Here is a 16,526-nt window from a genome sequence, read left to right as displayed (position 1 = left end):
GACGAACTCCTTTTCCAATTTTGAACCAGTCCGTTTTTCCATGTCCAGTTCTAACTGCTGCTTCTTGATCTGCATACAGGTTTCGCAGGAGGCAGGTAGCAGGTAAGGAAGTCTGGTATTTCCATCTCTTTAAGAATTTTCCACAGTTTGTTGTGATCTACACAGTCAAAGACTTTAACGTAGTCAATGAAGCAGATATTTTCTGGAATTCTCTAGCTTTTCCTATGACCCAATGGATGTTGGGAATTTGACCTCTGGTTCCTCCACCTTTTCTAAATCCAGCTTGTACATCTGGAAGTTCTTAGTTCACATACCATTAAAGACTAGGTTGAAGGATCTTAAGCATTACTTTGCTAGCATATATTTTGTTTCTCTACAAATGTTTTCCCCTGCTTTCACTGCACTCATTTTTCATCCTGTTTTTCTCATTTCTGAAGATAAGCTCTTCAAGTACTTTATTTCTATTTGACTCTTCTTGAGAACTGACTGCTCAATAAGTGTGACAAGTGCTGTTATCATCATTTTCTAAATTGTCGGCAATTGTAAAGTTAGGAGTTCTTTTCTGAGTTATTTATAATGGTGTTCTCTTGCTTCTAAGTGGTTTGGGGGTTTAATTCATTCTTTTGTTACTGGTTCCTAAAGTTTACAGCAAGACAGTAAGCACAATTTCTCCTTTTTGGAACTTCCTGCATTTCACTAAGTGAACATTCTCACGTGCCTTCAACATACCCATCCTGATTTGGAAATACTGACAACCTTTGGTGAAATGAGAAAACTAAGAACAACACTGGATATTTTCTTATACTTTAATTTATAATGATATATGGATTACAATTATGTAAGGATTCAATTTATTTGTAAACCACATTCTAACACAGAGAGGCAGAATTAAATGTTATGGGTTAAGTTCGAGTCAGGCTATTTGGGTTCTGAAAAGCATCCTGGCTAACTGTGTGATCCTGAAAAACCAACACTGCATCTTTGTCCCTGGATTTCTTTACTTGTTAAACAGGGATAACACTGGTACCTACCTTAGTTTATAATACATACAAGCAGTGTTATGTAAAGCATGATATGTAGGCTCAATAAACACTGTTTTTCACTGAATAATTACAGAAGTTTTCACAAAACAAAAACAATTAGAAATCCTCTTATGTTACTTAATTTTTTAAGAAATCTGACTGATTGCTAAAATTCTAGAGTCTTAGAATCATTTCCTATGATGTGGTCAACTCTTACATATGCTCTATAGAAATATGCTCTACAGAGATATGCAGAGACTGTGGGTTCTATCTGTGGTACACAGAAAGCTGTGGCTCTAATAATCAATCTTATAAAGTTCTGAATGTCTTTACTGACATTACTGAAAAAAGGGGTAAGTGACATATTTAATTCACTTCAAGTACTGTGTGAAAGGACTGGCACTGATCAGCAGGACTCTGGCAGAAATGACAGCTTTGTGACAGGTGTACAGAGCTGTCTGACCTGAGAGCCACATCACCCTTGATGCCAACACTGCAGGGCACAGCTCTGTCTCCTGCCAGTCTGGAAGTATTTTTGAGTCTCATTTAAAGGATTCAGCTTCTTGGTATTTCAATTTCCATGTATGAGCCTTGGTATGACCCCAAAAGTCAAGAGTTAATGGCGCCACCATCTTACTCCTTTCTCAAAATTTAAAACCTTACAACCCTCCCAATCTTTAGAATACCTTGACTGCATGGCACTTTAATAATTCCCTGGCACGAAACAAATAAAGTTTAAACTATCAGACTACTCTTACATATCTCCTGAAGTCTGTATAAATGTTCAAAACATTCAAAGAAGCTGCCCTCAGTGTTGGGAAGAAGGGAGATTTTTTACTGTCCACTCCTGAGTGGCCTTGTAACACTTACAGCATGGCGATGCCCCAGTGCTTCCCTGCTCTCTCTCCTGCTGCCTGGAAACCAGAGAGGCCAATGAGGGCCACCGTGGGTGTGATGGTCAGGGGCCCGATGTATTTCAGCAGAGCCCCAGGCAGGCCTAGGAGGCCGATGACCACTTCTATCAATGAGGACATGATGATGGCTCCCTGGATCTGGAGCAAGAGAGGACACAGACATAAGAGCAAGCTGCTTATAAATCACACACTCTAAATGTCACCTGCAACCACAACTGATAATTCTGTAAAATCAAGCTATTATAAAATAGGCATGACATAGCTGAGAAATTCCTGGGAAACCGTAAAGATACCAGTGGGTGTGATTGGGACCTAGCAAACCTAAGTTTGACCTGACTGATGTAAGATTATTACTGAAATGGGCACTGGACACAAAATCAAGCTTGCCTATTCCACTGACCGAGACAGATGTAATTTATCATTCTCATTTAAGACACAACATTCAAAACAAGCCTCAAAGGTACAATGCAGTACAAAGATTCTTGACTTTAAGAAGTAAGCTCCTGTAGGAAATTTAAAAGGTAGTGTTACTGACAAAAATTCTAAAGGAATATTTCTATTGTACAGAATGGTCATTATCTGTGTTAATTCTGAACTAAAGGTGAACGGTTTTACAGGTTTTGGAAGATCTGGATAAAATGTCAGTCATTCTTTGTATCTAAGGACTCCCATACCCTATTTTATTCAAGTGCACTGAAGCAGATAATGGCTTTAATTCCTTCAACCAACACAGGCAAACACTGAGGCCAGAATAAATAGTTTTGCAACCTATCAACTCTGTGGCTCCCTCCAAAGGGAGCCATGTCCATCGGCTGGTTATGCTGGTGGGTGTAAGCAGACAGGTCTGTGGCAGCATAAGAGAGGAGGAAGAGAAAGAAGGACAGAAAAGAGGGCAAGAAACAATACTGTCTGGTGGCACAAAGCATTTCTACATGCTTTATTTTATAGCGATGTCATCTAAATTGAATTTCACAACACAAATGAACATATCAGTAGCTGGGAAAAAAAAAAAGAGCTTAGTGTAAGCAACTGCAATATACTGGGCACGACCAACACTGAAAATGAGAAGAAACACAAAGAAGCTGTAAGTAGACAATGCTCATCATTTACCTCACGTATTCGGGGATACCAGATGTGTTCTGTGTGTAACAGCTCTGTCGTTCCATTGGCAACCGAAACATCTTGAAAACAAAAACAAAGACAAAATTTTTCTTGGAGTGACACTGATGTTTGACAGGACATATTCATTTTACTCTTTTTAAGAAGTATCTCCTCCCTGTTCTAAGAATATCTGTATAAATACCCAACCCTAAAATTCAAGTTACAACAGTACTGCGTATCATACTGAAAGGTGGATTCCCTATCGCTAATATAACCAAATTTATTCACCAATGAGAGCTCCTGGCTTCTCCAGAAGCTGACTGAACTGCTGATACACATTGCTAGTCCCAGTCTCATACAAAGACCAACCTTTGCAAGCAGCTCATTGAAATGACCAATAGCAAGGTTGCCTGACTGAGGTTTTAAAAACCTAGATAAAACTGAGGCCCTTTTTCTGTTCCTAAATCAAATCAGTGGTCACAAAGTAACTCCTAGGAGCAAGGAAGGAAATAAGGGCTAGAAAATTCTGCTCCTAGAACCTAAAAATTTAACAGTATGTTGAGAGTACAACAGGTCTGTCTGCTTTCCTCAAAACCCCTATCTGATCTCTTCCTGACCTTATTGGATTATTTAAGGATCTTTGCAATCACTATGAGGAGGATAGGAGGTGGAATGAAAGTCATTTGCAGAAAACCAAAGCAGCCAGATCCTTAAAAAGCAAAGATGTTTCAGAGAAAGGATGCTGATGCAGCAAAGAGAGTGACTACTGGTGGTTCATAAAATCCACTGAAAGAAAGAGGCAGAAAAACAGCACAAATATTCTTCTATTCTGTTTCCATATTTATCAATTTCATTAGCACAGAGAAATGAGGTCCTTTACTGGTCCTTACTTGCTCTGGGGGTAGGGATGAATGAGTGGATATATAGAGAGACAGAAACACGATCCACAGATTGGAGTATTCTAAGCTGTTTTGTTGGTTGTGTGTTCTGTGCCTGATTCCAGAAAGGATTTATCACTGCTGGGGGCAGCACATCCAGGCCTCCCTTCTATCACCTGCATTAAAGGACCCCAATGACATATGTGGAAATAACTGCAATTACCTGTGGTGTTACATTTCCATTTATCTAAAGACAGGATGGCTCGAGCAGGGGCCAGAAATGCAAAAGCACTGGCCTGAAACAGGGGTAACCTAAAAGAAACGAGACCAAAACCATGATCACGGCATCAGGAACTACCGAGGTAGTTCACTATTTGACAGCTTAACAGTCTTTTCCATAGACAAACAGCACATGAGTAAATGTAGGCACACCTGGAAAAAAAGCCCCAGTCTGCAAAGATATTCTTGGCCATGCAGCCAGGGACGCTGGCTTCTCCATTCTCCCCTCCTAATGCTCTCTCCCCAGAGAGCCCCAGGGTAGGTTCTGGGGGAGCTCTGTAGTCAGCGCCAGCACCCCAACACCAGCCCCTGACATTACCACCTTTCCCCTTGGTGGGGGGAATGCAGGCATTTGGGTATCTCTGTCCTGCTGAGTTTGTGAGCTCCTTATTAAACATCAATGTATCTCTTCTATTTTATCATCCTCCTCCCTTTCAAATTCTTATTGGTTATCATGGGAGAAAAACCTATCTCCCCCTGTCATTCCATTTTGTAAGTAAAAAACTGCCATGAATCACTGGGGATAAGCATTAAGATTATGTTAGTTATCTATCTATTGAGAAAAAGGAAAACTGCACGTTACAAGTCAACAGTAGATAAAATATTCTGCTTAGTCATAAAAAATACTCAAAAAAGTGCTTGTACCCTTATTTCCAAAGGACCTAGAAAACCTGTAGATTCTGTTAAACTTCCTGCCTACACTGTTAAACTAAATGTAGAGATCCTCAGATACCATCATTCAATTACATTCTAGATAATTCATATTGATTTTATGAGCACTGGTGCTACTTAAATTCAAAAGACTTTGTTATTTATTATTAGAGTATAATAAGAGCATTTTCCACTGGAGTTGTATTAAGGTGGCTCTAATGGGCTAACACAGGAACTCAATCACTATCTTTAACATTATTTTGAGGGTAAAATATGAAACTAGCCCTTTGGTTTGCAGGGTTTGGAACTTCCAGATATCCAGATCATTCTTAAAATACTCCTAAGCAGCCTTGAATCAGTGTCCTGGCCAGTAGGATAGGAGCCTAGCCAGGCTCTCCTCTGAGCTGACAGTACGTCCTGCCCTGAGTGACACAGTAGCTGGATTGAGAAACAGTGGCTCTGACTGAAGGACACAGAGCCCCTTTACAAATACAGAGCTGGTACACACTATTCTGAGGTAGGTGAGGCTCTTCTCCCATACAACCATCTAACTTCAGATCCATGGGCTCTCCAAGCAGCCAGGACTGCCTGCTCTTTTATTCTGTACTCATGACTGGAAAGGAAACAAATTAAACTGTGCTTTTCTTTACACAAGGAGTTGGAAAACCACCTGGTTTTATGAGTAAAGTTTCACTGGGACACAGCCACCACCCTCACTCATTCATGAGCTGTCTGTATCTACTTTTATGCTTCAATGGTAGAGCTGAATAGTTATAACAGGGAACACAAAGCCTAAAATATTCACTGGTTAACACACTACAGAAAAAATAAAATTGCTAACTTTGACTACAGGGAAAGTATATCTTAAATATGTGAAAATACCTCAAAAATGTAGAAGTTTTTTTTATAGTAGACATTTTTAAAGTTAATAAATAGTGTCAACTAGATGTCATTAAGAAAAACATCTGAGCAGATTTTGTAGCCCCAGGAGAGAAAAAGAACCTAACAAGCCCCACACAAGTTCTTACTTTGTTCAAAACTCTGCTGGAGGTGCCTCATTTCCTCTTGAGCATCCAGGTGACCTGAATCCATTTCCCAGTCTAGTCTCTCACCCATCATGTCAAACACTTGCACTCCAGGCAAGCAGTCTACGTTCTTGCCTCTGAGCCTTTGCTTATCTCTTGTCATCAATTAAAGCTCCATTTCTATTCAACATTTAAAGGACACAGAAAATACCATTTTCTCCAGGAATTATTCTTGGCTCTCCTAACGATCTACAATGTGTTCCCCTACTTAGGACATTCTGGCCATGATTTCTACAAGTTACTCCCCAAGTTGTCGGGAAACTGTTTCATGATTCCCTGGGGTGGGGGTGGGGGTGGGGGCGCTGGTTACAAACGAACACTTCTTCATCTCACTCAGTGCAAGTTAATCAGAGTCTCAGGTGGAGTCTCTGAGGGTGCAGCTGAGGCACCAGGCAACAAAGACAAGCCCTATGACAGAAGAAGGCATTTATCATTTTGGTCTCCTGATGAGCATTTCCTGGGTGTCTGCTTGACACAGGCACACTTATGAACAGATAAGACAATGGGAAAAACCACCCTTGGGCCCTTGAGGGGCTTCTGTTGTGTGAAAGAGATTATCTATCACGGCTATACATGAAGGGTAGTGAGGGAGACGGTGCAAGATGCCATGGGAGTCTGTAATCACTTGAAGGACAATAAGTACTTCGGCCCATAAGCAAGAGGTTAGTAATCCAGGCAGAGGAGAGCAGATGCAAATGAGAGCCACAAAGCAGACCCAGAAACCCTCAAAGAATTGCAGATACTTTACTGTGGGTGGGAATTGGTGTGGTGAAGGTCAGAGGGGACCAAAGAACAAATGCCTCGTAATCTTCTTGTAGACAAGAGGAAAACTAGTGAAGAACCCTGCTCTGAAAGGATCACTTCTGGGGGGAAAACGCAAAAGTTGACCTTAACTCCGGAACTATTCCCAAGGCCTTCCAAGAGGCTGTGACACAGCTCTGGTCAGCGGTCCTTGCTTCACTGACGCCACCCATCCTGTGGGGGCAGTTCGGATGGCCAGCCTGCCCGTTTCAGGTTTCGGCCTCTACAACTCCCTTCACAGCACTGAAGCCTCTGTATTGAAGTGCTCCCTGCTGCTAACCTGCTCATCTCCCCAAGGGGGTGGTGTCGCCCTGAGAGTAGGAGCTGAGCCTTTTTACCCATCACTGGGCCCCCAGCACTAACTTTTGTTTAGTAATTAATGAATTGAAGGTACTATTAACAAATATCCTTCGAGAGGAATTTTATTAGACTAGAAATAAGAGGTTATGCCTTTCTGCCATGTTGATTTTTACTGAAAATTTGGGGGAAAACTTTTTTTAAGATTAAAGGCACTGGGTAGAGAGTAGAGAGTTGAATGTGCATGAATTTTCAAGATAAAATCAGGTAACTCCCCCATGCCCCAGACTGCTCACTAGCAGTCCTCCATGGTGCCATCAAGGAAAAGGTATCAAAAAGTTTAAAAGGAAACAGTCCCACAAGCAGCACCAAGAAGGGATAAAATGCATCTACCCAGAACTAAACCATTTAATGAAAATGAATAAAGCAAACACATAATTCAACAGCACAGAGAATACACTCTGTGCCTGGCTTCCTCTATCTACCAAGAAAGTAATCAAGTTGGTACAAAAACTTTCATCACCAAGTAAACATTTACTTGAATCTAAACTGCAGCACAATTGCAAGTTTGGCCTTAAGAAAAGTAAAATATGATGTGTCAAAGAATATTCTTTTCTTAATTGGAAATATTTCCATACTGGTTACTATACCTACATGTATGTATGTATCTGCTGGACTGCTGAAAAGGAGCTTGTGGGCATGGAGTCCTCTACCCAAACACTTTAGCAGACATCTCTTAAGAATAAATAAATCCTTCCACATCATTGTCCCCTGCCCCGTAATCACACCCAAGAAAGGTGACATGAATTTTAATAACATGGCCTAATAGTTAGGCCATACTTAAATTCTCCAAATTCTTTCAAGGTATTTTTTTAATGTGGACCATTTTTTAAGTCTTTACTGAATTTGTTACAATATTGCTTCTGTTTTATATTTTTTTTATTTTTTTGGCCAAAGGCATGTGGGACCTTAGTTCCCCAATCAGGGATCAAACTTCCACCCCTTGCACTAGAAGATGAAATCTGTCACTGCTGCTGCTGCTGCTAAGTCACTTCAGTCGTGTCCCACTCTGTGAGACCCCATGGACTGCGACCTTCCAGGCTCCTCTGTCCATGGGATTTTCCAGGCAAGAGTACTGGAGTGGGGTGCCATTGCCTTCTCCAGAAACCTGTCACTAGACCATAACAGAAGTCCTTAATTGTTTATAAAAGTGCTTATATCCTATTACAGTTTCTACACTGCAGCTGGTTATCGTGCGTCATATTTAGAGTCAGGGTAAACATTTTTGGCAAAGACTGCTCAGGTGTCATACCTTCTCTGGTAGCTCAGCTGGTAAAGAATCGCCTGCAATGCAGGAGACCTGGGTTTGATCCCTGGGTTGGGAAGATCCCCTGGAGAAGGGAACAGCTACCCAATCCAGTATTCCAGCCTGGAGAATTCCATGGACTGTATAGTCCATGGGGTCACAATGAGTTGAACATGACTGAGCGACTTTCACTTTCAAATACTTTTGGCAAAGACCACTCGGGTGTCATACCTTTCTTATAGCATCACATCAGGAGGCCTGTCAGAATGTCCCATGAGGTAAGAAAACTTGGTCAGGGTAGTGACTACTGGAACTCTCCATTTTAAAAGTACCTCTTCCTTTTGTAATAAATAATCTATAAGGTGATTCTTAAATTGTACAAATATAGTCTCACTAGCTTATTAACATTCTTACAGTGTGGCTTAAAAACTATAATTTTTAATTTTATCATTCCATTGATATTAATTAGTGTCCTTTTGTAAAGAGTTTTTCTTTTTGTCCAAAAAGAAAACATCATCATAAACACATGGACTCATTTTTTATTCAGTTTAATAATACATTTCCATGACTATTCTTTTTAATATAAACTGTCCCAAATTTGCCTAAAGCACCACAGTTCCAGAATTATACCAATGTCACTACTAATAAGACTACTAAGTTTAAGGTTGAAGCTGAAACTCTAATACTTTGGCCACCTGATGCAAAGAGCTGACTCATTTGTAAAGACCCTGATGCTGGGAAAGACTGAGGGCAGGAGAGAAGGGGACGACAGAGGATGAGATGGTTGGATGGCATCATTGACTCAATGGACATGGGTTTGGGTAGACTCCGGGATGATGATGATGGAGAGGGAGGCCTGGCGTGCTGCGGTTCATGGGGTCACAAAGAGTCGGACACGACTGAGCGACTGAACCGAACTGAAAGTTTAAGGTTTCTCTTTTCTTTCCCCCCCCTTAGAAATATATTTCATTCAGAGAGTGCAAAGTACTATGTTCTAAAGTCTATGAATTAATTCTTTTCCCATGTGGCCAACAATTTGTCATAGGTTCACTTGTTTCTGTTTGTGTTCAATTTTAGGATTTGTGTTTCTTCATCCTTTTAGAGTTTAAGTTTTGAACATAAAACCATAAAATATATGGTTCCCATTCCTATCGCCTCCACCCTCCAAATATTACTTATCATTAACCATTTTTATTAATTTCTAACTTATCCTTATTTCTTCAAACATACACACTGTTTTACAACTTGCTTCTTCCAATATATCCTTAGAACTGACTCTATACCAGTACAAGAAGATCTTCCTTATTCTTTCTCAGAGCTGCATTCACTGTGATGTATGATAGTCTCCTACATATGGGCATTTGTGTTAACTATTTTGTCATTACAAATTACACAGCAGTAAAAAAAACTTTCTGCATTTATTTGGCATTTGTGGGAGCATATCTGCAGGGTAAATTTCTAGAAGTAGGACTGTTAGGTCAAATGGTAATATGTGCTCTCAATACTGTAACACCCCTCCTCATAGGGACTGAACTATTTTCACTCCTGACAGCAATGTGTAACAATGCCTGTTCTACAGTTTTTCCATCAGAGGGGCTTGTCAAAATTATTTTCGTTAATCTGACAAAGAAGACAAATTGTGTCTTAGGGTAGATTTAGTTTCTGAAAAAGTGAAAGTGTCAGTCACTCAGTCATGTCCAACTCTGCAACCCCATGGACTGTAGTCTGCCAGGCTCCTCTGTTCATGGAATTCTCCAGGGAAGAATACTGGAGTGGGTAGCCATTCCCTTCTCCAAGGAATCTTCCTAACTCAGGGATCAAACTCAGGTCTCCTGCATCGCAGGCTGATTCTTTACTGTCTGAGCCACACACTCCTGAGAGCAATGTATAACAATGCCCGTTCTCTCAGTTTTGCCATCAGAGTAGCTTGTCAAAATTATTTTTTGTCAATTGACAAAGGAGACAAATGGTGTCTCAGAGTAGATTTAGTTCGTACTTCTCTTATTATAAAGTCAATTTGATCCTTTCCTATGATGAAGGGCTTTTTTGAGAATTGTCTGTTTGTGTCTTTTTGTCTATAGCTTTTTTGAAAATTGTCTATTTGTGTCTTTTGCTTTTTCTATATATTTTTTGGTATTTTCTTAACTTTGATTGTAAGAGTTCTTTCTATATTAGACACATTGTTGTTTAGTTGCTAAATTGTGTCCAACTCTTCTGTGACCCCATGGACTGTAGCCTGCCAGGCTCCTCTGTCCATGGGTTGCCATTTCTTTCTCCATGGGGAGCTTCTTGACCCAGGGATCAAACCTGAGTTTCCTGCATTGGCAGGCGGATTCTTTGCCACTGAGCCATCTGGGAAGCCCCAATTAAGAGATATTAGAACTTACCTGTATTACAAATATTTTCTCCAGTTTGCCATTTTTTAATATTTTTTACAATGCAAAGCTTAAAATTTTAAAACACTTAATGGTATTATATTTTCATCCTTTTATTGATTCTAGAGTTTGAGTCCTATTTTAAAACTCTTTCCCTACTCAAGTTATAAAGGAATTCACCCTGGTTTTATTCTAATACTTACATGGTTTCACATTTCTTGCATTTGGATTTCTAATCCATTTTGAGTTGATTCAAAGAAAACTCTTAACTAAAGGCAAGTCTAACATTTATCTTCATGTCCATGATATTCTGGTCTTATATGTAAATATCAAAATTATAAGAATTAGCTCAGTTAACACTTTCAGTTAGACACACTCCTGGGGGATACTCAGTAGAAAGCAGCCAACTGGCTACTCTCCCAGCAGGAAGCTTTGTCCAGACAGAGGACAGGAATTTAGGGGGCCTGGCTGGGTCCAATTTTGATAATCTCTTTTTCAAGCATGATACTATTAACTATTTCAAGTCAAAAGTTTATTACATTACTTAAATATCTAGTCAGTCACAGAGAAGCATGAGGGAATTCTTTTATGTGGACAGTGCTCTATCTATTGGTTGTGGTGGTGATTAAGTGACTGTACACATGAGTAAAAATTCATCTAACTATGCACAGGAAAAAAGGCAAATTTTACTCTATGTCAATTACCCTTCAGTAGACTGACTTAAAAAAATTTTTGTCTATAAAGTGTCTTTCTTGCAGGAGAAATGGGGGGGATGATTCCTTAAAATGCTAGAGTTATATCAAATAGTTACAAAAAACACAAAATTAAAAAAGAAAAAGAAAAGAGCTTCACTCTGGGTATTTGACGAGAAGCTCTATCTGTGGCTCAGATGTAGTGCTGCCCTATCCCGGTGCAGCTTTTGTCAGGCAGTCCACCTGCCTGAAAAGGAAGGATAAAACGGAGAGTCAGTGGGCCATGAGGAAGAAGATGCGCATTTTAGAACACGTGGAAACATAAGGAGCAAGTGAGATGTGACAGTCAAAGAAAAAAGACTGTGGGGAACTAAATTCATTAACCCCACATATAAGAGGACTTAGTCTCCTAGTCATCTGAAGCATCAGAAATATTAGCAAACAGAGAAACGACATGTTAACTGAAGGGGGAGACCACTCAGAAAAGCTCGAGTTGAAGGAGTTCACCAGTGGTCGTGTGGCCAAGGAGCACACTCAACTCCTGCCATGTCATTAAGCACGAGCTGCTCCATTTGGTGTCCCAGACTTGCCCACTGCACCCTCATCTGCCTCACCTACACACCCTTCTGGAGGGGCCCCTAAAATAATAAGCACCAACAGGCAAGTGTGGACAGGTGCCAGACACTATCTTATTTGATGCTTACGAACAACTTTATTACTATTACCATTTTAGAGAGGAGAGAAGGGGCTTTGAGACCAGTCAACTAGCCAAAGCCACACAGCTGAGGACTTCCCTGGTGACCCAGTGGTTAAGAATCCACCTTCCAATGCAGAGGATGTGGGTTTGAATCCTGGTTGGGTAACTAAGATCCCACATGCCACAGAGCAACTAAGCCCGCTTGCTGTAACTACAGAAGCCCACCTGCCACAACAAAATATCTTGTATTCGTAAATGAAAAGCCCACATGCTGCAACAAAGCCCCAATGCAGCCAAATAAATAAATGTTTTTTAAAAAGCCAGACAGCTGGTAAACAGTAGAATGGGAGTGATGTCACCTCTGAAGCCAAAGCCCCACTATACAGCTGGTGAGGGGAGCCAGGCAAAGCTCCCCTCTTTCTCCAAGGTAGTGACCTCCAGTTTTTCACTGATACCCATGTTTTTAATATACTACCTAAAATTCTTTGAGTTAAACAGTGTGTGTGTGTGTGTGTGTGTGTGTGTGTGTGTATTTTTTTTTAACGTGGAGGCAGGAAAAACCTACACTTGCTATTAAGAACCTACTTAACATGGTACACTCACTATCATCTATACAGTAACACTGGCAAAAATGTTCATTCTGAATCAACCATGCCTTTGGCCCCATCTCCCAGTTTACAAGTAGCAGAATTGTAGAACAAATCAAATACCATCCCCAAGAACACAATTAGACATATTCAGACCACGGGATGTTCAACAAGACAATTGCCCTGGACTCGTTAAAAAAGAGGATCATGTATTTCAATTTTTAAATTCTACCTATAAGTGGAAACATACGCTATCCGTCTTCCTCTATCTGACTTATTTACTTAGTATAACATCCTCTAGGTTCATGCATGTTGTCACAAATAGCAAGGTTTCATTCTTCTTTATAGATGAGTAGCATTCCATTGTGCATACATATGCATCTGTGTGTGTGTGTGTGTATAAACCATGTCTTTATCCATTCATCTATCAATGAACACATAAAAATCAAATTAAATGAACAAACATAACAAAACAGAAATAGATTCATACATACAGAAAACAACTGGTGATCGTTAGAGGTAGAGGGTGGAGGGGATGAGTAAAACTTGTGAGGCAGTTAAAGAAGTACAAACTTTCAGTTACAAAATAAATGTCACTAGGATGAAATATATAGCAGGAGTCAATAAATAAAATAATCACAATTTTATAGTCAATAAAAGTTGTAATAATTTTGTATGGTGACAAATGGTAACTAGACTTATTGTGGCAATCATTTTTTAATGTATAGAAGTATCAACTCGTGGAGAAGGCAATGGCAAGCCACTCCAGTACTCTTGCCTGGAGAATCCCATGGATGGAGGAGCCTGGTAGGCTGCGGTCCGTGGGGTCGCTAACGGTCGGACACGACTGAGCGACTTCACTTTCACTTTTCAATTTCACACATTGGAGAAGGAAATGGCAACCCACTCCAGTGTTCTTGCCTGGAGAATCCCAGGGATGGCGGAGCCTGATGGGCTGCCATCTATGGGGTCACCCAGAGTCGGACACGACTGAAGCGACTTAGCAGCAGCAGCAGCAGCAGGGAAATTAGATATAGATTGCGTATTAGATGATATGACTCAAATTTCTCAGGTGTGGTAAATAGTTACATTTACTCTCATTTCTAGGAGAGTATTTAGGAGTGAGCCATCACCATGCTGCCTAAAACTCTCAATTATTTAAAAAGGTTGCATATATACCCCAGCACAAATGTATATACAGAGAAAGAATGTGAGGGAAATCCCAGTCTCCCATATCCCAATCTAAGCACTGCATCTCTCCATTCTTCTAAATATTATCAAGTTAAGAGTTCAAGCCTCAGACTTGAGATCTTGAAGTATCCTGGAGCCACCCTCTATAGTTAGTGAGCACACAATATGTACCAGCCCTGGAACGCAAGGAGGTGAAAAACAGGGGAGCTCTCTCCTCAGGACAGACAACTCTGTTAGAGGTGAGGCTGCTAGGCTACTGTCTTAGCCAAAACCCTACCTTTTCCCAGAAAGGAAGGTTCTGTGAGTCTCCAGCAGGCCTCTTATAGCCAGGAGAGGCTCTCAAGGAAAGGGCCTCTCAGCCTGCAATTTTTTCTTTTTCTGGAGAGCTGACAGAAAGCACTCCAAGAGGAACCTAGAAAAAAAGACTGGATGTGGTCCCTAAACACAGCACCTGCACACCTCAGGGAAGGTCAGAAAAGGTCAGCATGGTGCGCAAAGGGCAGGGTCCACCCCAGAGGGCCCGCCTTCATCCCCAGCCATGCACTAACACCTGCAATCAATGGCGGGGACTCTGGGAAGCTCAGAGCTGCTACCCAGGCTTGGTCTCTGATAGAAAAGACAATGGCAGCCAAAGTGATGCATTAACTGAGTCCTCCCCAAAGCCAGGGAGGCATGGCTGCTGTGGGCTGGTTAACACCTGGGTTGGGGAATTCTGACCCTTGTCCACTCATGGGATTTTAAAGGCTTTGTACTAAATCCTAGAAAGACCCCAAGGGGTAAGGTGGATTGAAATCAACCAGAATGAGAACTGCTGAAACCTCACTCAAGGGCACTGAGCAATAAAGACCTTGTTAAAAGCCAAGTGCAGGGAACCAAAGTAAAAGGAAAGAAGGAAGAAGGAAAAGGTTGGATGGAAGGAAGGGGATGAAAGAAGCAGCTGTCACAGAAACATCCCATCCCCAACAGGCAGAGGCTCTGGGAAGCACTGAAGCCACAGAAGTCACACAATTGGGGCTGAGACACATGATCTCCATTCCAAAACAAGTCATGATCTCTGGAAGAAAGGAAACCACGTTCATGCCAGGGGAGACGTTCAGGGAAGGAAGGAGGGTCTGCAGCACGTGCTGCATCAGACACATTTTCTGTGGCCTTAGCCAGCCCAGCTTATGGAAAACACACCCCCAAAGGAGTATTTTTGACATAGCATCCAAAAGCTGGCACTGCAAGCTCATGGTTCAGGTTTGCAAAGGCACACCTCTGTTTCACTCTCACTTTTTCCATATCACTTTTGGTTATTTTTATGCCATGAAACAGCTTTCCAGAAACAGCACACCACTCTTCAGCGCACCCATGTGAAACATGGAGCAGGGATGACCTGGCCAGAGCCCAGAGAATGGAAATGGTTACCCTTCCTTCCCCTGCTCTAGACCTGCAATTATGGTCTTAGCTTTCTCACAATAAAGGTCCCATCCCTCAGAGGCATGGGCCATCGCTGGTCTCTAGGTCCAACGTACCCATGATATTCAGTGCAGGGGAGTTCTGGGTACTACACAGGAGTTAGGCAAACACACAAGGAAACAGACAGAACTCAAGACACACATGGCAAACCACTCAGAGTTGGAAAAGTCTGAAAATCTGCCCTAGAAATCATGACAGCTGAACATGAAAACCTTTTTCTTCTGCAGCTCTCCACCTAAGGAAATGAGTGTGAACTGCAAACACCAACAAACATGCAGAGGCCATCTGCAATCCTTACAGCTGTGATATTGGGAATAAATTCCACTCTTGGCCACGTCAGCCTTTCTTTTGCACTCTCCCACCCTTGTATTTCCATGGCCCCAACTGCTTTATCCGTTTGTTTGATTCTCTTGTGATCAGAAAGTAAATGCACAAGTATGTAAACTTGACAATTCAAAATTGACGATGAGGGTCTATGTCAGTAAGCAGCAGAATTAGAAGGTTTTTCATATTATTCATACTCTTGTAACTTTTCAAATGTATTTTAGGAAGAAGCATATAAGAATCTACAAACACACAATGATGGCAAATGTCATCCAGAGGACACCTTAGGAAGAGCCTCCTATCATTTTCACAAAAGGAAACTGGGAGCTGGAGAGGTCTTCTGTCCAAAGTTATAACACTGCATAGGTCTCTCCAACTTCTTATACTCACTCATTTCACTTCCCCATGTGCGAACGGCAAAGAAACCATCATTTGCCACATGGCAAGAGCTAACGCTTTATTGGGAACTGTAGATTCTAACTGCCCATGTGATTACAGTTTATCATTACAATGGTCAACAACTTGATTTTAACCAACACTGGCAATGCTGCTGCTCTGACTTTGCTGAACAGACATCCCTGGAATAGACTCAGGGATGCTCAACCCTGACCCATTCTGAGTAAGTACTGGGTGTCTGAGTACCAGGGATGGGTCCCCACTCTACTGAGGTCTGAATGACAACCTTGCTCTGCTAGAAATACTAGGGGGGTGTGGTATTTGGCCAATCTTGAGACCTCTGCTCTTCTTTTACAAAAGCCACAGGAAACCTAGGGGCAAGAATCCGAGAAGTGATTCAGCTGGAAGGGGTAGCCCTGCCTCTTCAGGCACAGTGAAACAAGGGGAAGTTGGGAAAAGAGGAGTTAGAGTT

At 41.4% G+C, this 16,526-nt stretch overlaps 1 protein-coding gene across 2 annotated transcripts in view; it reads right to left on the bottom strand.

The window, feature by feature from the left end:
* Nucleotides 1-16,526, bottom strand: part of SLC23A2 (solute carrier family 23 member 2) — a 144,784-nt gene that overhangs the window by 32,865 nt on the left and 95,393 nt on the right. For both annotated transcript variants that reach the window (XM_055431922.2, XM_055431912.2), the window contains exons 6-8: nucleotides 4,139-4,227; nucleotides 3,047-3,117; nucleotides 1,893-2,074 (exon numbers count right to left, since the gene is read on the bottom strand). In XM_055431922.2, coding sequence (XP_055287897.1) covers nucleotides 1,893-2,074; nucleotides 3,047-3,117; nucleotides 4,139-4,227 — 342 coding nt within the window. The remainder of the gene's footprint in view (nucleotides 1-1,892; nucleotides 2,075-3,046; nucleotides 3,118-4,138; nucleotides 4,228-16,526) is intronic.

This window comes from Moschus berezovskii, chromosome 15, assembly GCF_049115385.1.
Source record: "Moschus berezovskii isolate FMDL1 chromosome 15, NW_MosBer_1.0, whole genome shotgun sequence".
NCBI classification, from domain to species: domain Eukaryota; kingdom Metazoa; phylum Chordata; class Mammalia; order Artiodactyla; family Moschidae; genus Moschus; species Moschus berezovskii.
This window is presented reverse-complemented; position numbering and strand designations above follow the sequence as displayed.